Here is a 26,023-nt window from a genome sequence, read left to right as displayed (position 1 = left end):
GACAGTGGAGTGTTTCATTCGTCTAACCCCCCCCCCCCCCGCGCACAAATTCACGTTGCCTTGCCAGCACAGACTGTATTTACACTCGCTCTCGAGATGTCATATCACACCTGATACAGGTCTGGACATTTCCAAGACGTCAAGATTACGTGGCGCCATCAACTATTACCGTTAAATACTGATATCCCATGACTTCTGACATGTCAGTGATGAGCCGCCAATGGGATGTCTAATTTGAACCCGCACACACGCAAGGCCGTCGTATTAGTTGCACCAAAACATTGGGACTAGTTACTTAAACAAATAAAATATATATATATTATATTTATTGTAAATGTGGTATGCGTCGTACAACTGACATCTATCCTTACTGTTTTCTCCAAGTACCTAAAAGATTATCAAACGTTAGCTTAACTGCTTTTAACCATTTGATGTGCGAAATACGTCGAAGTACATATTCTTCTTAAACGTCTTTTTCAGCAGAGGAGGGTCGTTAAAACTACGCGAAAAAATGTGGAATGTGCTCCTTTAGACTCCTTCGTGCCATTCTAGGAAATAACTGGCGTGGAACGTTCTATCTTTAAAAAGAGTGGAGAAACTGGTATCCAAATATACCAATTGAAGACTAAGAGAATAGCTAACAGAAAGATAGCACCAAACACTAGCATATTGTAGGTAGATAGTCTTAAGGCTCTGGTATTTATTGAATACTGTGCTTTGTTAGATAGGTCAATATAAACGACAGCAAGACAAGGCTTCGGGTAACAAACTGCAGAAGCTATATGATAACAAGTGAGAAACGTTTAAAACATTTTAATTTCATTCTATTACAAATTTACCCGTAGGATTGATTAATTAAAAATAATTTAATACGGCTAGCCTCGTGCAGCCCTTAGAAGACAGACCTTTCTGTGAGGCGAAGCTGCGTCTTCATATGGTGAAGGAATGTTGAGTACAGCACAAACACACAGTCCCCGAACCAAGAAAATAAGTCGTTTGCGATTACAGTTCCTCGACCCGAAATGGAACCCGCGGCTCCGAGGACCGAAAGCCTAGACAATGACTATTCAGCCATGGAGCTGAAAAATGTTATGATGTCTAAATATCTCTCTGTTTTATATGATTTGCTTCAATATACATTTTGGACTTAGCAATTTTGTAATAATTATGTAGCACCTAGACCATATTTACTGTTCTTTTAGGAAATTTCCGTTATTGGCCTTGTAATTGTCTTATTTATGCGTAGTGTCTACATACATTTTTGTTGTGTATAGCATTATTTGTTCAGCGCATGGCGATACGTTACACATATATCTACAAATACACTGGCGGAAAATGAAATCCCAACACTAAAAAGACATTCGTTTAGAGGAATACAATTCACGATAAGCAATTGACCATGTAACATATTTATTTGATTAAAGTTTCCACGTCACAAGTTCAAGTATGAGCGAGAAGACATGTGTCATGTTGGTATGTTAACAACCTCTGTAATCGCTACGGTTTTGAATGCAAACGTACATCCATTGTGTCATACAGGTGCTGTATGGCATTTTGTGTTGCACTTGGCCAGTCAAATTAGGAACGGTTAATGCCGGTATTGGATGGCGTTGGATTTGTGGTGCCATAATGTCCCATCAACGGGCGAAAGGTCTGATGATCTCGCAGGCGATGGAGGACAGGACGAGCGATCTCCTGTTGGAAAACACCCCCTTGAATAGTGCCAATGAATGGCAGCACAGCCGGTTCAGTCAGCAATGTCAAGGTTCTTGGGATAACAACGAGAGTGATCCTGCTGTCAAAGGAAATCGCTCCCCAAAACATAACTCCTGCTGTAGCGCCACAGACAGCTTGCTTCCAGGCGCTCACCTGGCCTCCTTCTTACCAACCGACGCCCATCACTGGCACCAAGAAAGAAATGGTTCTCTCTGAGAATACAACAGATCTCCTCTCCGTCCTCCAATGAGCTCTAGCTTGACACCGCTGAGGTTGCAGATTGCATTGATTGATAGGTAGTGGCATGAACGATACATGACGTCTGGCTCGGTACTCGGAACTCTCCCTCAGTTCGCTGCGTCACTCTCTTGCCAACTGAAGCTCTATATCGCTGCTGGAGATTGAGTGTGATCCACCACAGCCATGCGGCGAATACAGCGGTCTTCCCTCTCCATAGTGGCCCGTGTGCGGCCGGACCCTGGTCTCCATGAAACAGTGCTTTCCCGTGACCAATGTTGCCAGCACCAATGCACTGTAGATACAACCCTGCCATGTCTTTCTGCAATATCGCGAAAAGAATATCCACCTTCTCGTAGCCCTATTACACGGTCTCGTTCAAACACTTCGTCGACTAGAGCGCAAATTTGAATGGGTATCATATCTCAGGTGTAAAAACACGCCTCCCAAATTTCGTTTATCAATTGAAAGTCCTTCTTGGTGTTGGGATTTAATTTTCCAGTTTATACATGAAACTTATGGCATCATATCAAATTCTGAATGTCCAGTTCATTGATCCACTGTTGAGCTTCAGATGTCACTCCAACTACATGAATAGCACCGTAACTTGCTGTCACATTCCGACGTTGAAGAGTATTCCACCTGTATAGGGAGTGCTTGCATCTTCCATGTTTTGTTCTCATTCGATTCAGTGTCGTCCACATCTTACGCGTATCCTATTCCTTTCAGATTGGTAAAAAATTATGAAATACGACACTAAAATGCTTTCGAAATCACTGATTGACATAGACATTAACTGGCACTGGTGATATTGCTACCGAGTGAGTTAGTCGAGCGGTTAGGGGCGCGCAGCTCAGAGGTTGCATTCAGGAGACAGTGGGTTCGATCCCACTGTCGGCAGTCCTGAAGATGGTTTTCCATGGTTTCCCATTTTCACACCAAACGCTGGGGCTGTACCTTAATTAAGGCCACGGATGCTTCATTCCTACTCCTAGCCATTTCCTATCCCATCGTCGGCGTAAGACCTACCTGTGTCGGTGCGACGCAAAGCCAATTGTAAAAATTAAAAGACAGTGATCTTCCCAAAATGGCGACGCGCGCAAAATTCGGCTTCAGCGAGAAATCAACTACTATTTGTAGCGAGACCTCCTACAAATACATATGTACACTTTTTTTGTGTATAAACGAAAGTTTCAGAATTTCATCATCGACACATGGTATCCAGAATTGGATTCATTCACTGATTTTATCACCTGTTTTAATTATACTTTCACCTGAGCAAGCATGCGCTGCTTATTGATGCGGCGGGAACCGTGCCACAGATTAGCAAGCACGTTTACCTTGGACCGTGTAGTTATTGCTATCCACAGGTAATATGTCTACTTATGTGAGCCTGCTGCAGAAAGTTCTGAAGTAAAGCACATAATCTCCTACAACAAGATATCCACATAGCACCAGACTGTCAACGATAAAACAATGACGACATTCAATGACTAGTGAGTCTAGAACACTGGCCCGGGTCCAACCACTTCCCCCTTCAACTCGTCATGGCGCACCCAGCTCGGGCTCTGGCTGTCCAATCAGGAGAGAGAAATAATCTCGCTTAATCACCAACTTAGTCGTAGCACGAAGGCGAACCTTAAAACAGAACTTCTAGGCACGTAGATAGCATACTGACGTCATCCTTCTGACTGAGTTGCTGACACCGCGCAAGTGGGTCGTGTGGTTAGGCGCACGCATCCGGGAGATAGTGGGCTCACACCCCACCGTCAGCAAACCCTTTCCCATTTTCACACCCTACTTAAGGTCACGGGCGCTTTCTTTCCACTCCTAGGCCTTTCCTATCCAATCGTCGGTGCGTAAACCAATTTGGAAAAAATGGGTTGTTGACGCAGACGCAGGCGTGATTCACAAATTTCCAGTGATATAAACAGCTCTGTAAATAACTCCGTATTTCCCAACTACTGTTGATAAACTTAACCATAACAGGTATTTGATTTGATCCAGTATTGACTTGTCTAAAGCTATTAAAAACTATTTAACCTTGTCAATACACTTTTTATAATTGAAAAACTTCACTGATGAAGGGAGTGTACAATGTTCCTGAAACATGTATGAATACATAATTTTCAATTATAAAAAATATACTGATAAGGTGGACCCAACACAAACTTTATTTTAAATAGTTTTTAATAGCTTTCCCAACAACTGCACAAAGTAAATAACTTACAGAACGCAATATGGAGACCTTCCAGCTAAATCAATGTTCAGATAAACATAATGAATTCTAATGAATACAGCGCGGGGGTGGGATATATCGCACAGTGTGCGTAGAAGGATGTCAGTAACTATTTTACAACCATAAAACCATCTTTCACCAGATTTTATTGTTCATTCCAGCAGAATGATGATTTGTTTTATTTCTATTCTGTAGCGCGTAACAACGAATTTCAGCCCTCTGACCTTTGTTTGCCCAATTATATCTACCTATAGAACTTCTATTTTTGTTTTCGCATGGGTAAAACAAAACTGGATTTAGCTGTCGAAGTGTAACGCTGGTAGTGTCGTAGAAGATGGATAGGGTATATGAAAGTGAAAAGATGACGTATAAGTTGATAAACTTCCTTTTAAAATTAATCAGAAGAGGGAAAGGAAGAGGTCCGACACCTGTAAGAAAGGCCTCTCCACACCAATCTTTCCCATCCTTGCATCACCGAAGTCGTGAGACGTTAAACATCCCGCCATACGGCCCTGTGAACACTTTATTGATGATGATGATGCTTGTTGTTTTAAGGGGCCTAACATCGAAGGTCATCGGTCCCTAGAACACTTTATTAAAGTCACAATTGCTAATGGAGCAGTGGTCGTACAATGTGTGTATACATATCACTGAACCGCCCTTCTTGCTCACTTCGAGCTCTTCTCCCGAATATTGCGAACTGAGTTTCATTTTCTCCTTCAAACGATGTGCTGTAACAATGAACGTTTCACATTTTATGTTTATAAATGTATTAATTTTGTGTAAACGATTATTTCTGAGAGAATTGTTTTCAAACTATACTAAAACTTTCTGTCCTTGTTTAATACTTTTTTAAATTTGCAATAAGTTTAAGTATTTGTTAAAAATCAGTTCAAGAGTAAGCCAGGAGTATTTTACTTCGGAAGTGGAGTTGTTCAGTGATACTGTTTACACTTGTTTTAACAGATGGAGACTTTGGACGCTCGGGAGTTGAACAACACTCGGCACGCCGGCATTGATATCGTCTTCTTCAACCGGGTGCCCAAAGTGGGCAGTCAGACCTTCATGGAGCTACTGCGAAGATTGGCGGTGAGGAACCAGTTCGGCTTCCACCGCGACCACATCCAGCGCGTAGAGACCATCAGACTAGCACCGCCTGACCAGCTCAACCTGGCGGCACACGTGAACAGCTTCGTGCCGCCCGCCGTCTACGTCAAACACGTCTGCTTCACCAACTTCTCTGCGTAAGTTCCTCAGCTTTTACAGAAATCATGAATTTGCAACTCACAGGGAGATTCCGCCCTCATTAGGTCGTGAACGAGACGTGCAAGGACGTTGTCATGCGAATTGGTGCTGGAGGAAAACACACGGTAGGAACAAAGGATACGAAATTAAATTCTTGACGGTAAATACGGATTTATTCAAGAGAAAAACAAAATACTAATTTAGAAGGACACAATCAGAGACCTTGGCCAGTTTTTGCAAGCTCAAATCCCATCAAAAAGCATATAGAGCAAACAAAGTCTAGTTTCATTTGGGCAAACTTTTAGTAGTCACTTGATCTGTTTTATGTGAACTAAGCGGTAAATAAGTGTTCCCCTCTCATTGTTACTACTTTAGGACTACCTGCATGTATTACTGGTAAAAATATCGCATGTTGTACTGTATATTGCAGGTATGATTAAAAATGCATTCACTGAGTGAAATACCTTCAAAAACCCGATTTAATATACAGTAGTGTTGTCAAAGCTTGCATAACACCTGATATTTGATATACTGTATTGCGTACGGGGCAATTCGCCGACTTCATATTTATTCCGCAATTTCAGTGATTCATCTGTTCATTTGCTTGTTTGTTTGTTTGTTTGTTTGTTTGTTTGTTTGTTTGTTTGTTTGTTTGTTTGTTTGTTTGTTTGTTTGTTTGTTTGTTTGTTTGTTTGTTTGTTTGTTTGTTTGTTTGTTTGTAGTGCCATTTTGTTAGCTGTTTCTTTACGCAGTAGATTTTTACAAATGCTTTTATCTGAACTTTAATAACCTGTAGGGCACAGTGTATGCTGTTGTTGGGGGTCGTGCGAGGCATCTCTTCAGCTCAAACAGTCTTGAAAATGAAATAAAAATCCACAGCCTGTTTCCAGTCATTCGACCGGGTCAGGAATGGAATGAATGAAGCCCACATCTAGCGGCGAGGATGGGAATTGTGCCGGCTGCCGAAGCCTGTCGCACTCCTCATGGGCAATGATTAATGAATGATAGATGAAATGAAATGATATTGGAAAGTGTTGCTGGAATGAAAGATGACAGGGAAAACCGGAGTACCCGGAGAAAAACATGTCCCGCCTCCGCTTTGTCCAGCACAAATCTCACATGAAGTGACCGGGATTTGAACCACGGAACCCAGCGGTGAGAGGCCAGCGTGCTTCCGCCTGAGCCACGGAGGCTTCCCAAACAGTCTTGAACTTTACTTAAATATAATCTGAAAATCCATGCAACTCTTCCGGTAGATCACATCCCCAACAAATGACATAAGCCGAACACATATTTCAACCACTTGCATCTTTCGGACATGAAAACTTGTTTCCTTTGTTTCTTGTTACTCGCGGTGTGTCGAAGACTCGTTCAGAAGATGTATTTTGTTTTTACCGGAAGTAATAGGATTCGCCCAAATACGGCGGATGACGTCAAGTGCAGCGCTCACATTGCGGTGTCCTCACCCTCTTATAAGAAAACCAGATAAAGAATAAAAGGTAGTGTTTGATGTATATATATATATATTAATATTTGCTTTACGTCGCAACCTCCGTGGCTCAGGCGGCAGCGCGCCGGCCTCTCACCGCTGGATACCATGGTTCAAATCCCGGTCTCTCCATGTGAGGTTTGTGCTGGACAAAGCGGAGGCGGGACAGGTTTTTCTCCGGGCACTCCGGTTTTCCCTGTCATCTTTCATTCCAGAAACACTCTCCACTATCATTTCTTTTCATCTGTCAGTCATTAATCATTGCCCCAGAGGAGTGTGACAGGCCTTGACAAAATTCCTATCCTCGCCGCAAGTTGGGGCTTCATTCATCCCATCCCTGACCCGGTCACTGACTGGAAAACAGGTTGCAGATATATTTTTGTTTTTTTTACGTCGCACCGACACAGATAGGTCTTATGGCGACAATGAGATAGAGAATGGCAAGGAGTGGAAAGGAAGCCCTTCATTAAAGTTATTAAGTCAGTTAACCGGGGTGAAAATGGGAAACCACGGAAAAACTTCTTCAGGGCTGCTACCGGTGGGATTTGAGCCCAGCATCTCCCGAATGCAAGCTCATAGCTGTGCGACTCCAACCGCACGATCAGAAAAATCTTTCCTCAGCTGCAAAGGCTACATTCCTGCAAGTGCCCTGGTTTTTGTAAATCAGAATACGGCAATTCTAACTTCACAGGACATTGTAGGAGTCAAGGGCCAGTCATAACAATGTTGAAATATCCGAAAATGGCGAAATGATCTCTGAACTCTCAACGTCACCTTTGTCGTGCTAAGGAGTAATGATGGTTCTGTTGCCAATTCCTGCCTCCAATTTATTTGACCAAGTCTCAAGCACTTTCTCGCCGTGGGCCTCCGTTACCGCATTCTTACTTGGAATGTTAGAAAGGCAGAACTTTCGCAACACATCAGTGCTATCAGGTGTTGCATTCGCTAAAGCGATGTGATAGTTTAAATTTATAATTTTGCTAGTTGTTTTACGTCGCACCGACACAGATAGGTCTTACGGCAACGATGGGAGAGGAAAGGGCTAGGAGTGGGAAAGATTCGACCGTGGCCTTAATTAAGGCACAGTCCCAGCATTTGCCTGGTGTGAAAATGGGAAACCACGGAAAACCATTTTCAGGGCTGCCGACAGTGGGGTTCGAACCTACTATCTCCCGAATACTGGATACTGGCCGCACTTAAGAGACTGCAGCTATCGAGCTCGGTTTTAAATTTATAAAGATATAATTCAGTCAAATTTAACATTCAGCCGGGATACAACACAGAGAGCATTTTGAAAGAGTTGGATGGAATTTGCTTGAAGAGAGCCGACATTGTGATAGAAGGGATGACAACAGAGCCAGAAAAAAAGAAGGGGAACTTAATATTAACCAAGGAGTACAAAAACAATCCAGATTATAGATAGGGCAGGAATGTTCTAAGAACTATGTGAAGTGAAAAATTTGTGTTATTACATTTTAGGATCGTTTCTCTAAGTTATGTATGTTCTTGTATTTTAGTACTATTTAAAACTAATTTGAGTAATGAGAAGGGATTTTTTGTAAAATAAATTAGAAATAGATTGCACATTTTTAGACAAAAATGCACCTCCTAAAACAGGCATTTGATTTTGGAAAATAATCCTAATAATAGCTAAAGGTGCAAACAATAAGCCTTAAATATTTCACGTGGCTAAAGTAGATTCTGAAATAAGCGTACAAGAATTTTGATCATTTCGAATGGTAGGTTTTTCTCAGCTTAACTTGTAGAGTACCTGAAGGAATATACGTTCGCATATCGTCAAGAAAAGCAGAGCCATTTCCGTACGAAGGCCCATGCCGTCACCTCGTCAGTTAGTGGTTACCTGCGTATGCTGAGTGAACCTTAGGGCCTGACTGGGAGAGGTCTTTTCCACATTGATCGTGTTTCTGGCGGCTGATCGGGTGAAGGAAGTATACTTGTATCGCTCCGATACATCACGTAAGTCAGTCCTGCCCACCAGACAGCAAAACTGTAGATCAAAGGAAGTCTCATATCATTTGATATCCCATGAACTTACAACGATTTCTCTATTCTTGCTTGCGAGTGAAAGAAAAGCGATCGCTCGAGGGTGCTCCAAATGGTGTTGGACACTCTCCTTTCACTATGGCTGGCTGATGGCCGCGTTATTTACTCTCATTACTACTGCAAGGACAAAAACACGCACGTCAGGCTTACTCCACTTCTACCGCTCGTCTACGTGAAGCAGCTCAACTCAAACGTCAGTGGAAAACAATTATAATTATTAATTAACTTCCTTAGCTGAATGATCAGTGTAGCGGTCTTCGGTTTAGAGGGTCGATCCCCGGTCTTATAGCTCGGGGACTGCGTTTTTGTATTCCTCTGAATACGCACTACCAACCATCATAGAGTCACATCCCTGTCACAAAGGGCATCCGACCGTAAAGCTAGGCCAATCCCCAAGAAGTGCCTACTCCAAATAATGGAGAAGAGTCTGGAAGGAAAAGAAAGGTCAGACAGGAAACTGAAAGATAGGAACATGGCATAAGTCAGGTTGTGGCAATGGTGACGACGAGTATATCAGCCTGATTAATAACAAACAGATTGTGAGGTATAAAAAGAAGAATGAGTAGAATGTCTGTCTAGTGTCCTGGCGGCATTCATGCTTGTACTGTCCTGATTAGCCTGCCGTTATGAGGGTTGCCTCGTGGAAAGAAGCTTCAGCTGGATGTTTTCCTCGCTAAGCTTCTCTAAGCTGCATGATCTTCTGGCGATGTGCCCGAAGTACCGGGGTAAGCCTACGTGATCCACTCGAAAAGCCTAGTTCTTCCAGCACGGACGTATTAGTTCGGTGCTTAGTCCAAGCATCGGTCAACCGACATCTCAAAGCTTCCTCCTGTCTGCCTGTTTGACTGGTCAGGTCTCAGCTGCGTGAGGGAATGAGCTAGTTGCAGTGTTGTGTGCTTCCATATCCTACTCAGCTGCCTGGCCATGGCCACACTTATCTTGATTTTATGGGAACACCCTCCTGTAATAGAAATCATGGGGCCTAAGTAAACAAATTTGTGGACGACCTCCTGGAAACCTAGCTATCTACCTCATACTGTCATCTATCTACTGCACTTCCACTTAAAACAATAACAACCACCACCATCAACAAAATATTCTCTGAATAAGAGTCACTAGACTCAAAAGGAAGTGTACGGGTTGGACTGCACGCATTGCAACGACACTTGACAGAGTGATTAAGACGTCAGAGATAAAATGAACAGTTTTCTCGTGTTTGCATATAGATGACAAAGATAATATATTCACATAGTGTACTTGCAGGTGTTGTCAAAAGCTATTTTTTGTATACATTGTTTTATGTCCCAGCCACACAGCACTGTTGCTGAAAAATGATTTCAATCATTCAATGGCCTGGTGGCCATGATCGTTAAGGTGTGAAGTCTATACGCTCTGACATCGTGGTTAGATGGTTCGAATCCAGTTGGTCGAAAACATTTTCCCTATCAGATTGTTGGCTGTGAGGGTAACGGATGTGCCAGTATACAATTTCTAATCGCTAGATTGCGTGTGAAAAACCTGGATTATATTCCAAACTTCTCCGCAGTCCTCATATGGAGTGAAGGCATATGACGCTGTTGATGCTGATTTGTCCGTCCGATGGAGACGTAAGGCTTTGAGCAGAATCTTTGGTGTTATTCGACAGGATTAGGTTACGTGCCGGCACCAGTTCCGCCCTCTCCCTACCTCATTATCATCATCCCACATCCAGCGGCGCAGGTCGCTCATCAACGTCGAACAGAAAGGCGAGCCGGCGGAAACCCCTGGCACTGAAAGCCATACGATAAATAAGACATTTGGGTTGTGTTCATTAATCCTGTCCAAATAGTCCTCTTGCAAGTAGGAAACCCCATAAGCTGTGAGTCGCCGGAACATGGTGCGTACGACAGAATATCAAAGAATTGGAGAAGAATCTCCTTACTTACGTGACATCCATATTGGTTTGCTGACCCGAGTGAAGACAGTGACTCTCCCGCTAATATTCAGCAAACAGTTGTGTATTCCGCTAGGGAAACCGCTACACCGGTACAACACGCCTTGTTGTCCAGTGGTATTACAATGTTCACAGATTAAACTTGAACGATTCGGACACAGTAAATTACACAGAAAATATTTTTGATGTAGAAAACGTTTTTTTGGGGGGGGGAGTGACCACCTCGGACAGGAGCGGAGAGCGCATGCGTGTAGTCATGGTTACCATAAACCACTGTTAAGGGTGACTTCAGAGTGCGATAAATAAGCCTACATTACGTGTTTCCGTTATACTATATTTGTTTACTTAACCGTAGTTAGCCGGTTCCAAACAATGTTCACCATCAGAATGTTGGCCGGAGGTGGTGGCAAAAGCCTACATTCACTTCCAAACCTCTCCGCAGTGTTCTTATAGAGTGAGGGCATATGGCACTGTTAAGCCTTGAGCGGACCACTTCGTGCTATTCGACACGAGTAAGCTGTGTGCCGGCACCGGGTTTCACCATCTCCCTTCCTACGATGATATTCATTTCATGTCATATCCTGGCCTTTGGTCATAGGGGTCCCGGGCTCGATTCCCGGCAGGGTCGGGAATTGTAACCATCATTGGTTAATTTCGCTGGCACGGGTGCTGGGTGTATGTGTCGTCTTCATCATCATTCCATCCGCGCAGGTCGCCTATAGGTGTCAAATCAAAAGACCTGCACCTGTCCGCCGAACATGTCCTCGGACACTCCCGGCACTAAAAGCCATACGCCACTTCATTCATTTCATGTCATTAACTCCTCTGATGGGGTTGACGTCAGGAAGGGCATCCGGTCATAGGAAACCCGCGAAGACAGATTCATCTCACCTCATAATAATAATAATAATAATAATAATAATAATAATAATAATAATAATAATAATAATAATAATAATAATCGTATGGCCTCAACTACCGTGTGCAGACATTTCAATTTGACGCCATCTGGCTGTCTGCTCGTCAATTTCGACGTTCCGTTTTACTCTAGGCCCACTAGATGGCAGACCGAGTACACCGGAACTCTCTTGGGCGTCTATGGCTGAGATTTAATTAATTTTGTCGGGTAAACACCAAATGTATCACCAGAGATCGTACGACAAGGAGTGTCGAATGGACCTTTTTCCGCCCTTCAAAATTCCGACTACCTCTGCCGGGTTTGAACCCGCTATCTTGGGATCCGGAGGCCGACACACTACCACTGATCCACAGTGGCAGCTAACTCACCTCATACCCGACCCTGGAGAGAAAAGGGAGAAGAGTTGGAGAAACAAACAAACATTGTTATTATTATTACTTCTTTTCTTACAAGTTGTCTTACGTCAACCGATGGCGAAGATTGGACAGGAAGGAGCTAGGAGTGGTCCGTAATTAAGGTACAGCCCCAGAATTTACTTGGTGTGAAAATGGGAAACAACGGAAAACCATCTTCAGGGCTGCCGACAGTGGGGTTCGAACCCACTATCTCCCGAATACTGGATACTGGCACTTAAGCGACTGCAACTATCTACCTCGGTGTTATTATTATTATTATTATTATTATTATTATTATTATTATTATTATTATTATTATTATTATTATATATTCCTTTAGCCCCTTAAGGAGCACGTGGAACCATTAAATAGCACTGGTATTCTTCATCTTCTTGTCCTTCTTATCTTCCGAAAACTTCCTCATCCTTTCACTATGGGCCTGCCGTCTTTCTTGTGTCCATGAGTTTTTGAGTTTCAAGCTTTAATACCGGGAGCTACACCTCAACGCCGCGCATTAAAAACTAGCGCCTAACTGAACTCCTCTATTGGTAAAACAGTGAATCTGAAACTACACCAACTTGGAACTTTAATCGAAGATGTCACCATAGAAATATGGTGTAATTTTGTTATTGCGCAGTTTCCTAACCTGAGTGAATTTCTACTTGTTTTGTTTGACATTCATCAAGAAGTTTGGGCATTTTTTCACAGAGGAAACCACTAAAAACTATGATCATGCACCCTGGTGCGAGTTGTAAGAAGTTATATTTTAAAGAAGTTTTGTATTTCTAGATTTTTGTAACTGATTGATGTTCATTTATTTTTGGGTTGGCAATATTTCCTTTTTTCTTCCGCCAGTTTTGAATCTAGCCAATCCCTTATTTCTGTATTTAATTTTCAACCTATCACAGGCTTCTTGTTCGATTCTAAGTGTAACTTTGAAATTCATCCAATAAAAATTGAGAGGTTGTGGCTAGTTTAGTCTTGAATGATCTCGAACCTTCCCTGAGGGTTTATAAACTGCGGATTTTCTCGTTTATTGGCCAATTGCTCGACGCCTGAGTGTGTGTGTGTTAAGCGGGAGGCGGGCGGCCTCCTTCGTCAGCAGCTAGAACATCTACAAGGTAATGGCCACATAACTGTATTCTTTCTTGCTACCTCCACAGTTTAATCCGAGGGAAAGGTCCGAATCATTTACTATGTAACCTACTTTTCTTAAATGTAACTTATCTTTTAACTTCATTAGATCTTTAACTGTAGACCAGGGATAGAGAGTGATGTACCCTCTCGAGTTCCCTTTCATCTTGATTTGAGGTGGCTACGTTTTCTGTAATGTATTAAAGTTATTTCCATCCGTGCCACCTCAAGTAGTTTGGGAATAGCCCCTGCGTCATCGGCCGAGAGCCCTATAGGTTTGAATGTTTCATTATCTGAGGAGTGCAGTGTACGCATCCACTCAGTTTGTGTTCGGGCCGTTTATATAACCTGTTCATTTTCGTCAAGGCCCTGTAGGTTGGGTACTAGATACCCCTGTACAACATTATCTTTCAATTTGTAAGTCGTGCCTTGATGGGCAAGTGATTGTAACTTTCTGATATTGCCTTGAATAGGCTAGAAGATACTGAGAGCCTGTTTGCTCTTTTTCAAAGTTTTGGTAAGATTAAAGAGTGCCTTTGGAAGGCTAGATATTGTAATTTTGGGAGAAAGTGCTCTTGAATTAGGGGATTTCTGCCCCTCAGTAAATAATTCCTCTTCCTTTGTAAAATTGTAAAACTGGTGGCTTAAGGCCCGAAGTATTAAGGTTCTGAATCTTGGATTTTCCCAGTCTTGCTAATGATTGCTACTTGTACGTGTAATAATGTCATGAAAAAATTGTTAAGTTTGAAGTTCTGAAAATATAACCTTCAGTTTAAGTTTTAAATTAATTTTGATATTGTAGTTAGATCCATTCACCCCGCACCTTCTTTAACCTCTTTCTGCTCCACGGGTATCCCCGGAACAATTATTATTATTATTATTATTATTATTATTATTATTATTATTATTATTATTATTATTATTATTATTATTTGTTCGTATCGGCCTAGTACGGACCACATTATTTCAGCTGTCCTTCTTTGGGCTTTGATCTTTGCCCAGTGCTCCCTCATTCATTGCCGGTGCTGCTCTTTTTTCTTTCCTCCGTCCACGTCTTTCCCGTCTTCAACTTTGGCCTTTCTTGACAAACCTGGTGGTCTTTTAGTTTCCTCCTGAGTGGGTTGCGATCTTTTATATCTTCATAAGATCCCCCTCTCCTGTAGGTCCCTTTCCGCCTCCTCAAACCAAGTTGGCTGGGTCTTTAAAACAGGTGAAGATCTGGTTCGATAATCGTATTGGTTTTATTAGCTTTTTTCTTCTTTATTAATCTGCTTACCCTCCAGGGTTAGCTTTTCCCTCGGACTTAGCGAGGGATCCCATCTCTACCGCCTCAGGGGTAGTGTCCTAGAGCGTGAGACTTTGGGCCAGTGATACAACTGCGTAGAATGACCAGTACCTCGCCCAGGCGGCCTCACCTGCTATGCTGAACAGGTACCTTATGGGGGTATGGGAAGATTGGAAGGGATAGAGAAAAGTGGGAAGGAAATGGCTGTGGCCTTAAGTTAGGTACCAAACCAAACCCCATGGCACTACAGTCCTTGAAGGGCCTTGGCCTACCAAGCGACCGCTGCTCAGCCCGAAGGCCTGCAGATTATGAGGTGTCGTGTGGTCGGCACGACGAATCCCGTCGGCCGTAATCCTTGGCTTTCTAGACCGGGGCCGCTATCTCACCGTCAGATAGCTCCTCAATTCTATCACGTAGGCTGAGTGGACCTCGAACCAGCCCTCAGGTCCAGGTAAAAATCCCTGATCTGGCCGGGAATCGGAACCGGGGCCTCCGGGTATGAGGCCGGCAAGCTACCCCTACACCACGGGGCCGGCAAGTTCGGTACCACTCCGGCATTTGCCTGGAGGAGAAGTGGGAAACCACAGAAAACCACTTCCAGGATGGCTGAGGTGAGAATCGAAACCTCCTCTACTCAGTTGACCTCACGAGGCCGAGTGGACCCCATTCCAGCCCTCGTACCACTTTTCAAATTTCTTGGCAGAGCCGGGAATCGAACTCGGGCCTCCGGGGGTGGCAGCTAATCACACTAAGCACTACACCACAGAGGCGGGTTTTATTCTTAGCAAGTGGCCATAATATGCAATTCCCCTTCTCCGCATGACATAAAAGATCAACTGGATATGGGTATATAGCTCCTGGTAAAAAATGAAATGGCGTATGGCTTTTAGTGCCGGGAGTGTCCGAGGACAAGTTCGGCTCGCCAGATGCAGGTCTTTTGATTTGACTCCCATAGGCGACCTATGCGTCATGATGGCGATGAAATGATGAAGAGGACGACACATACAACCAGCCCCCGGGCCAGCAAAATTAACCAATTATGGTTAAAGTTCCCGAACCTGCCGGGAATCGAACCCCGCACCCCTGTGACCAAAGGCCAGCATGCTAACCATTTAGCCATGGAACCGGACAGCTCATGGTTATGCAGAAGTCTATATTCATCTTTGTCTTTAATTGGGCCAAATATTTTCTTTATGATCTTTCTTTCTTTAATTTCCAATTTTAATATCAGGCCGTTCTTTTTCATAGCAAGGCATTCCGCTGCATACAAAGCATCTGGTCTTATGACAGTGCAATAATGTCTGAGTTTGGCGTTCAAGGAAATGGACTTGTTGCTGTAAACGTTTCTTGTCAGTTATTATTATCATTATTATTATTATAATTATTATTATTAGCATTAGCATTAGCATTATTAAGCGCATGGCATTATGGCCTACATATTTCATAAAAAATGACTGAGAAAGCAGCAATATTCATTCCTAGACAATTGTAACCGTCCAGGCTTCTCCAGCCCTGCTAATTTAATATAATATCATTTTACGCGATATCATTTGATATCAAGTTTATCCGCCATCGGCAATTATTTGTAATAACATATTTATTCAACGTCAATCATTTGTAATCAAGGCGTTTTGGAATCATATTGTATATATGATAACATCGTTTTATTATTTAAATTATTATATTATGTAGGATAAGAATTCATTATGTTGTAAATACGGTCAATATGTTGAGACATAGTTGTTTTAATTTCATCTCATGTTTGTGTATACGGAGGGTTATTCTTGAAGCTTGGGATTTTGCGTTAGTCATGGGTTTATTTTATGACCAAGGCTAGTAAACAGCGACCCGTGCGCGAGGCCTGCAAAGCTGGTCAGCTATATCATCGCCACGCCTTCTGGACTTGTCAAGGAAGAGAAGGGGAGTTGATGCTTCGATCTATCGAATCAGATACTTCGTTGTATATGAGTTTTGAGATTGAACTGTTACCAAGAGTGGGGGTGAGCCCGGATATATACTGTTTCTCTACACGAGAACGGGACCTTACCTTAGGACCTTACGACTTTACAACCTTACAACCTAACTACGGATACTCCATCACTAGTACTTCTACTGTGAACATCTACTTTGAACGACGTGATTTGATTTTGAAACGGTATGTGGTCGCTCCGCAACAGAGTTATTTTTGTACAATGTGTTGACGCTTCGGTTATGTTATCGGATCTACGAGAAACGAAACAAGCTTATGGCTTGTGTGACATTCAGTAAATATTATGGACGAAGAACTATGTTTAGTTCAAGTCTACCGGGCGAGTTGGCCGTGCGTGTAGAGGCGCGCGGCTGTGAGCTTGCATCCGGGAGATAGTAGGTTCGAATCCCACTATCGGCAGCCCTGAAAATGGTTTTCCGTGGTTTCCCATTTTCACGCCAGGCAAATGCTGGGGCTGTACCTTAATTAAGGCCACGGCCGCTTCCTTCCAACTCCTAGGCCTTTCCTATCCCATCGTCGCCATAAGACCTATCTGTGTCGGTGCGACGTAAAGCCCCTAGCAAAAAAAAAAAAAAAAAAAAAAAAAGTTCAAGTCTACGGAATTTTGGTACAAGTCTGTACCGTATAAATAGTATAGCTCAGTTGGATTGAGATTTCTACTAATATGGAAAAATTCATATCTCTGAATTTTCTCCTCTTACGATCAACGCTGATCAGTTATTACAAGTATAGGGCCAATGTCTAACTTAAAGACTAGGCATGTAGGGAGTGTTAGTCCAGATAGCCCGTACCATATCAGAGAAGGAAGGAAGGATGTCCATGGAGCAAAGTCTACATCGAGAAGAAGAGAACGAGTAACCACGGAAACCAGATGACGTCAACGAAAGCTGTATTTGGTGAGCTTCAATTAGATAAAGCAAGCAATAAGTAAATTCAGTAAATTAAATTCTAAATTCCTCCACGCTTTAAGGAAACTTTTCCGATTCATCTCATTTTTTGTATAATAAATTCATTTGTATTTTATATTGCGTTAATTTTCTTTCTTAAGCGATACTTAATGGTTAATTATTTAAAAATCTACCCCTGCGATTTCAGTATAAGTCTCTATGCTAGTAAATATAAATTTTGGTTTACAGTTTTGTTTAAAACTGTAACCATGGCGCTCAAACATTACATAGAGAAATGGGGAACCATGGAATGTTTATTGTTTCTATTTGCGTGGCAATTTGCGGGCAAGCCACAAATAGTTTATTTAATATTCATGTGTCCCAAGATAATAACTTTCATCTCCCCAAGTGTTATGACGAGGTGGAACAGTTACACAATCCTTGTGAAGTAGCGCATTACCTCTTACAACCCTTATTGTAAGAACCAAAGATCTAATTATCTTCGATCCAATACTCGAATTTTGGGTTATCCCTTCTTCACTCTGCCTTAGTACTATGTCTCTCACACGCTGTGGCGTGCTTGCGATCAGTACATTGACGTCATCTTGAGGAAGAAGGTCCCTGTTCTATCCGAGCAACTCTACTGAGGCCTGGGAGTGGCTGTGGAGGTCGTGGACGATCCATTTTCAACCTCCTCCATGCTTGCTCAGTGCAGTTCATGTCCGGTTAATTAGCTGGCAAATCCATGTGGTTGATACCCGCTTCTCTCGTAAAGTCCCTCGCTGATGAAGGTGAATTTTGTCGTCGACGAAAATTAGTTCAGCATCATATCTGTCCCTAAAAGGTTGTACAAATGGTCGAAATATTTCATCCGTATACCGCTGAGCAGTTGACGTCCCTCGAATTGGTATCAAAAGTGTATGACAGACACGCATTATCCCAGACCACCTCCAAATGTCTGCACCTCTTGAATTGCCACCGCGTCCTTCACCCTTTGTCGTCGTGTATCTGGCGTAAGTGATACTCATGTTTCATCTGCATTCATCATCATTCATCCGAAGCACAATTAAGATGTTGTCATCTCAACACGAAGACGATTCTCTAATAATAATGATTTTGGCTTTATGCCCCACTAAGTACTTTTGACGGTTTTTGGAGACGCCGAAGTGCCAGAATTTTGTTCCGCAGGAGTTCTTTTACGCCCCAGTTAATCTACCAACACGAGGCTGACAAATTTGATCACCTTCAAATACCACCGAACTGAGCCAGGATGGGACCTGCCAAGCTGGAATCAGAAGGCCATCGCCACTCAGCCCGGCGGGCGATTGTCCAGTGAAACACGTCGAATTGGTCTAAGTGAACTTAATTAGGCACTATGCAGCCGATTGCGTACAGTTTGTGTAGTCATCTCGTAATATTGTTGAGCAGTGTCCTGAGCGCTGTTACGAGGATATACCGATCTTGTCGTGGCGTTGCCATCCTCGATCTGTCAGTCACATCATTGGTCTCACCGGGACCATGTTTTTGACACTGCAGTTTGGGTAACCACTACAATGCGTGATACTGTTGCTTGTATATGTCCACTTTGAATCTCGCTTGGTCAAAATAAAAATAGGCATTGCAATTGCACATGAAACGTAAAACTCGTACAGCATACTACCAGTCTTCACCTGCTGTGACAGGCTCAACAAAGACCGTAGTCAGCGACATCTCTTGTATTGTAAATAGGCAGCTGAATTACTTGTGTATATACCACATAACGTGCCTAATCCCACAATATTCCAATATTATTTGAGGTGTGTAACTATGTAAGGCCCTATCAGCGACAAGTTGGAGCGGCCATGTCAGAAGACGTGATGAACACCATCTAGCTCTTGCCATCGAAGAGCCAAAGAGAGGAAGAGGGCGTCCTAAGGCAACGTGGAAACAAACTACTGAGGCTGCTTTAAGTGCCAATAGATCTGGTGCAAGAACTCGCTCCGAGTCACCTGAGTGGGCTCGGGAGTGCCCGTTTTACGGGTACATATACAGCTACCAAAAAAGAAGAAAGAGAATAAGAATAAAGCAATGACGCCGGGTAGGGACGTAAGCTCGCCCCACTTGCACTTGTAGATACTTTCCCTTTTTTCGGTTAGTTTCCGCAGACGATAAATGCAAGAAAGGTGGGTTTCTTTCACTTCTAAACAAACACCTCATAGCTATATATCTACCCGTTTAGAAAATATTTTCATATCTTTCGCAAAAATATCACATTTGGGAATCGCAAACTGTACAACACATCTTTAGTGTTATGTTATTTATCTGTTGAAAACGTGAAGAGATCCTAACTACAGAACTCTTTAAAATTACTTCCACAGGGAAACAAAAGTAACTGTTCGGAAAGTGGCAGCTCAGAGGTAGGTCTTCGTCAATTGTGATTACGTTGATTGGATCTGATATTAGCTCGTACAACATTGGCTTTAGAACATCACCTTCTAGTGGCCAGCATATGCCCTCCCAACATCCGAGTTAGTAGATGATACCTGGGAAAGAAGTGAAAATAAAATAGTATTTTTCTTTGATTCCCTATTTCATTCATTCTACGCATGGTGTTTTCATGAAAACTGTTTAAATTTTTGTTCATATATATTCGGCGACGCTGAAATGAAGAAGAGCGTAAGACTGGGTCATGGTCTTGCACAGCCTGTTGTGAAAAGCGGAAACCTGCGGAAAGTGTTCAAGGGCTCGAATCCACTTCTCCCGAATGTACACGCACAACTTCAGGACTGGCTCGTTACTAACTTGCTCGGTAATAATAATAAAACAGAACGTCGTTACCTGGAAACATGTGTGTTCCAGTTCACTGTCCGGCTGCAGATCAAGGTTAGCTTTCTCCTCCAGCAGCTCGAGCGGGTTTTCTACTCTGGAGGTAACGAGGTAGTCCTCCCTCATCTGTGTAGAAAAAACGTCTCACAGTGGAGGATTTCCGTCAAACTCGTTGAACTCTTAAACCAGGCATGTCAAAGGGAGGGTCACAGACGTCTCTTCCAAGTTCTTACATTTAAAATTAAAAACAACACAGTTGCTCACATGTAAAAACACTTCATGTGTTCGGAGAACTAATTTTCCTATTCTTGAGAAAAGAGAGATACACGCATCAATAATTATTTTGAGGGTAAAATGACTTATACAATAAGGATGTTTATTATCACGGTTTCTCCGCAGGTGGTGCTATACAATTTATAATCATTAGATTGTGTGCCTACATTCACTTCCCAACCTCTCCGGAGTGCTCATATGGAGTGAGGGCATGTGACGCTGTTGACGGTGATTCGTCCGTCCGATGGAGGCGTTAAAACTTCAGCAGACCTCTCGATGCTATTCGATACAAGAATACTATGTGCCGGTACTGGGTTTCACTCTCTCCCTTCCTATGATGGTATATCACGTTATACATTTCACGTCCCTAACTCCTCTGATGAAGTTGACGTCAGGAAGAGCATCCCATCGTAAAAGCTGGCTGCCAAGATTCATCTCACTTCTTACCAGATCCTGCAGAGAAACAGGATAAGGGTTGGACGTACACATCTGTTCATTTAAAAAAATTATTATTCGCAATAAATGAAAGTAAGTGCTTAGTTTTAATGAGACCTAGGCCATCTGAAGAACATGACCAATTCATCGCCATGCTTTATTTTACTGCCCTTCCCGGTTTTACAAAACTGTACTGCAGACCACTAGGAAATGATGTACTATTCTCAACTCAGAATGTAAGGAAGCGCTGAGAGGCGAAGATCTAGGAGACAAACAATGTTGACTGGCCCATGAAGTACCGATATGTGGTCCTCGGGACAAGGGCGAACACAGTTCCACAAATGTAAAATTCATCTTCTCTGTTTCTTGGCTAGTGCCTACGAATGATGAGAACACATCTTCTAACCTCTGAGTATATACCATTGACGGCTCTCATCTGAGGGAAGTACGTATAATCTGGCTTTTGTTTTTGTTAACATGCTGACTTTCACTCTGTTGAATATAAGATACAAATTTAGTATAGACTATGCCTGAAAAACGAAACAGATAACAAGTAAATTCACTCAATGAAAGCACAGTAATGATCAAACATCTGGAATATACCGATATAGATGTGATGAAGATAGAATGGAGGAAGGAAAGGACCCATGTAACAACATTGGCGCGGAGCGGACACCTCCACTTTCTTACAGCAAACTTCCCAGACCTGATACATTTAGATGGAAGATATTCAGACACTTAGCAAATTCAGCACAAGTTTCAACTTTTCAACAGACCTGGCCACAATGTTATAAAATGTGACGGCAGACAATCTCGGTTTCGAACATAAAATGATGGACACTCGCCATGACGTCACCGATTATTGAAACTATTTCAAAAATTATTTTCGTCCTTGGCGTTTTTAGCGTGCAGCTATTAAAGCATATCGATATACGCTTCAATTTTATTCCATTTAGTTATGGATAACACTGTGGGCTTATTTATTTATGCATCATTGCTTGGGAGTCAAACAAAGGCCGGCTGTGTGCTACACCACGCCTGTGTTAAAGACAAGTCGATACAGAGCCAGTACCTACGCGTATTTTCAAGTTTGAAAGAAGTCGTTGAGAGAGTGTCACCGCGTCGCTCTTTGTGCCCCGAGTTCGAATTCAACCAACCAGAAGCTGGTAGGAGAGATATTTGAAGACTGGGAGTCACCGGTCAACGCAACCAGTTTAACCAACCTCGTTACCGCTGGAATTATTTATTTATTTAGCTTATGGCTAGTACATAACTCTACATACAAATATTCAAAAAATAACAAACAATGTAACACCTTAAACAATCAACCAATCTCTAAAACAGTTCATAAACTTAAATCCAAGCTGTCCAACCATTGTACAACCCCGTCAGAAGCACACACAAACTCCTTCAGCTGACCGGAGTATGACCTCCTAGGACATTCGGTGACAATATGACGGATGGTCTGATTCTTCTCACCACAGTCGCACTCAGGGGAGGAGCGCATACCCCACATATGTAACAATGACCCACATCGTCCATGATTGGTACGGACTCTGTTGAGAAGAACCCAAGTTCTTCTGGGGAGATTAAAACCAGGTGGTGGGTGTTGGCGACTGAAGAGGGTCTGCCATTCATCTGGAGCTGAGTTGGTCCACTCCAACTGCCATTCATCAGAACCGTTAAATTCCTATTGATGAGTTCCCTTGCAGTCTGAATGGGCGGAGATCTTGACTTCAGACGTCCATACCTAACAACCATGTCTTCATGAATGGGAAGACTTGGGTTCATTGTTATCTTCCTGAACTCGCGAATTAGGTTATTTTGTCTACGAATCCTTGGAGGTGTTATGTGACTCAAGACTGGCAACCAGAAAAGAGGAGTAGATCTGACTGCGCCGCTGACAATGCGCATCGTCTGATTCAGAACAACATCAATATTCTTAACATAAGGGCTATTCAGCCAAACAGAAGAACAATACTCGGCTGTAGCGTATACCATTCCCAGTGCTGACGACCTAAGAGTGGATGCTGATGCTCCCCATGTAGAACCTGCAAGTTTCTGAATGATATTGTTCCTGGTCTTCATTTTAGCAGCGGTATTCACTAAATGTTTCCTGAAGGATAGTGTCCGATCAAGAGTTACTCCAAGGTACTTGGGGTTAGAATTGTGTGGTAGGGGAGAGTTGTCGAGGGAAACGTTCAAAGTAATGTTTGCCTGCCTGTTATTAAGGTGAAAGAGACAGGTTTCCGTTTTGCTGGTGCTAGGTATCAAACACCACTTATCAAAGTACTCGCTCAAAATGACACGGTCTCTGTGCAGAATTGCTTCTATTTCATTCACATTGGATTGCTGAGTAACTATTGCTAGGTCATCCGCGTAAGCGAATTGGCGTATGTAGTACGGGGTATATCGGCAATGTACATATTAAACAGCAATGGAGAGAGCACAGATCCTTGAGGGAGACCATTGTTGAGCTTTTTAACTTTACTATGTTTGTTATCCATAACTACCTGGATCAATCTATCTGATAGCATGTTGTTTATGAGTTGTGACAATACTCTGCATCCAACAAGTTTAAAAAACGTATACACAACTCCCTCTCTCCAAACCGTATCATAAGCGGCTGTAAGGTCTATAAACACTGCACCACTCTTCAGTCGTTTTTCAAAACCTGCTTCAATGTGGGTTGTTAACGCAAGAACTTGGTCTTCACAACTACGGTAAGGTCTAAAACCGGCTTTTTCTGCTGGGAGCGATCGTAAAATTAGAGAGCTTATTCTATTGCAGATGAGCCGTTCCAGAAGTTTGTAACACACACTCATTAGAGCAATTGGACGATAACTTTCAGGACAATCGGAAGGTTTACCTGGTTTCAGAATAGCCAGAATCTTGGTTCGTTTGAACTCTGGAGGAATTTTGCCTGTAATCAGAATATTTGAGAAAAACCGTAACAACCATTTCCTTGTGTTCTTCCCACAATGCTTGAGGAATTCAGGGTGAATGTCATCAAAACCAGGTGCTTTGCGGTTTTTTGTTGTCTTCAGAGCAGACAGGAGCTCTTCTTCGGTGAAAGGGGCAGAAATATTTGATGAACCAATATTATGTCTTTTCATGAAGGTAGTTCTTTTCTTATTAACCGATTGAGTTCTTTCTTGGGTTTCACTTTAGACAATCCAGCAATCCGTTTGACTACTTGATCAGGTGATACAGCAGATTTGGGCTGTGGAATGTGAGGTGATCTCCCCAACTTCTTCAAGAGGCTCCAAGCCTTTCTGCTAGAATGTTTGAAATCCATAGTCTCCACAGTTTCTGTCCACTTGTTCCGTCTGGCTTCATCTAAGTTGTTCATGAGTTCATCAGCAACATGTGTTTCTCCATTCTCTTGAAAATCACTGTAGAGTTTTTCACATGTTTCATTCCATCCAGGTATATACTCCTTTCTGACCCCTCTAGGAATGTGTCTTTTTGCAGCGGCTGGAATGGAATCATCAAACATTACATGAGAAATCCGTCCCTGCGCCGAAATTCCACAGTTTGATTTACGCGAAGAGACAGAAGAGAATTTAGAACTACCTGTGTGCAAAAACATTGACTACTTGTATTTGCTGAGAGCCTTTTGCATTTTTAACGCAAAGCTATTTGAACCGTTGAAAAGACGCGTTATTGTGTCTCAGGGACTCCTCTATCCTGACCGAAATCCGCAAGACTATAAAAGAACGCAGAGAGGGAAGCTTTCTCATTCCTTTTCTGATCGTCAGACGTATTTGACCGCCTACTGTCGCAGTGTGTTTTTATGGAGGGCGCTTTATTTCAGTTGGATGTTTTGAACTCCACTGGACGCTAGGTGCGCACTTGCTTTTTTTGGACAGTGAAAATTTAATTGAGCAATGCTTGTGCGCTGTAAACTAAAAAATCGTTGTTGAATAACAGTAGGTACCCGTAAGGAAAGATAGTTGCTTCTGTCTAGTCGGTAAATACTAAAGTGACACCAAGGTGCGGGCTGGCGTGTAAATTTAGCATTGCTTCTCAAAGACGGTAATGAACAGTAATCTTTATCGACGGGTGTAAGCCGCAGAATTATTTAGATCTGTGAATAGCAATAAACGATACGGATCAAGCTCGCGGAACGGGAAATATACGTGTGGTTATCGTTAATTGCCACCCAGAAGGACTGTTCTTTGTCTGGGAAAAACTCCCATAAATTATTGATGTTCGGATCGGACTAAAATCCGTACAGGCTGTAGTCAATTATCAGCCAATCATTAAGGGCAAGATCTAGTACACGTGAACTAGAAGAGCGGTGAAGCAGACGCCTGATAAATCATCTATATTGCAGAAGTTTTCAGCATTCCAAGGACTATGACGGCAGCAACCAGAGTCGACAAAGTGACCGCTACAACCCTGGTTTCCGTCGTCATGATGGCCTAAGCTACGTGACACAAGCGGCCATGTGAACGGCACTAATGCCAGAGATTCGACCAAGCTAAGTTTCTATGTCCAATTTTCAGCATGCTAGCGGTAAGAATAACACTAGACATGATCATTTTATTAGAGTAGGTTTAATATTAAATGTCAGCCAGAGAGGCATATCGCTTGTTTTTTGTGATTAACGTAAATGTCGTTCAGGGCTAATTGCATGCTCGCGCCCATTTTGTGACCTATTTATAACTGTAGCCTATATATTTTAGTTAGATGGGAGAGAGGGAGAAAGTAGGATATGTATAAGTGGGTTGGTTTATTCCCTGTGATTTTAGTGTTTCCACTTTTTCTTGTTCAATGTCTTCTTAGAGAGATTCGAGATAGCGTCATTATTATTCAAATAGGTTGTACGCCATTTAACATCGACGGGGATATATCACTTTATAGCAGTAGCACATGTTATCTATGCACGCAGCATGTCTTTCAGGTAATGATTTACGTCGTGTTCAACGAAGCTGTTTACGCCGTTGATTGAGTTGGGGTCGTATATAATGC

The 26,023-nt window shown here is 42.6% G+C and overlaps 1 protein-coding gene across 1 annotated transcript in view; it reads left to right on the top strand.

Annotated features, from left to right (window-relative positions):
* pip (heparan sulfate 2-O-sulfotransferase pipe) overlaps nucleotides 1-26,023 on the top strand; it is a 205,061-nt gene that overhangs the window by 154,797 nt on the left and 24,241 nt on the right. Inside the window, exon 4 of the mRNA XM_067136140.2 lies at nucleotides 5,159-5,436. Within this exon, the coding sequence (XP_066992241.1) occupies nucleotides 5,159-5,436 (278 nt within the window). The remainder of the gene's footprint in view (nucleotides 1-5,158; nucleotides 5,437-26,023) is intronic.

The sequence above is a fragment of the Anabrus simplex genome, chromosome 1 (assembly GCF_040414725.1).
Source record: "Anabrus simplex isolate iqAnaSimp1 chromosome 1, ASM4041472v1, whole genome shotgun sequence".
Classification (NCBI taxonomy): Eukaryota; Metazoa; Arthropoda; class Insecta; order Orthoptera; family Tettigoniidae; genus Anabrus; species Anabrus simplex.
Note: the sequence above shows the minus strand (reverse complement) of the source record. Positions and strands in the feature narration are given on the sequence as shown.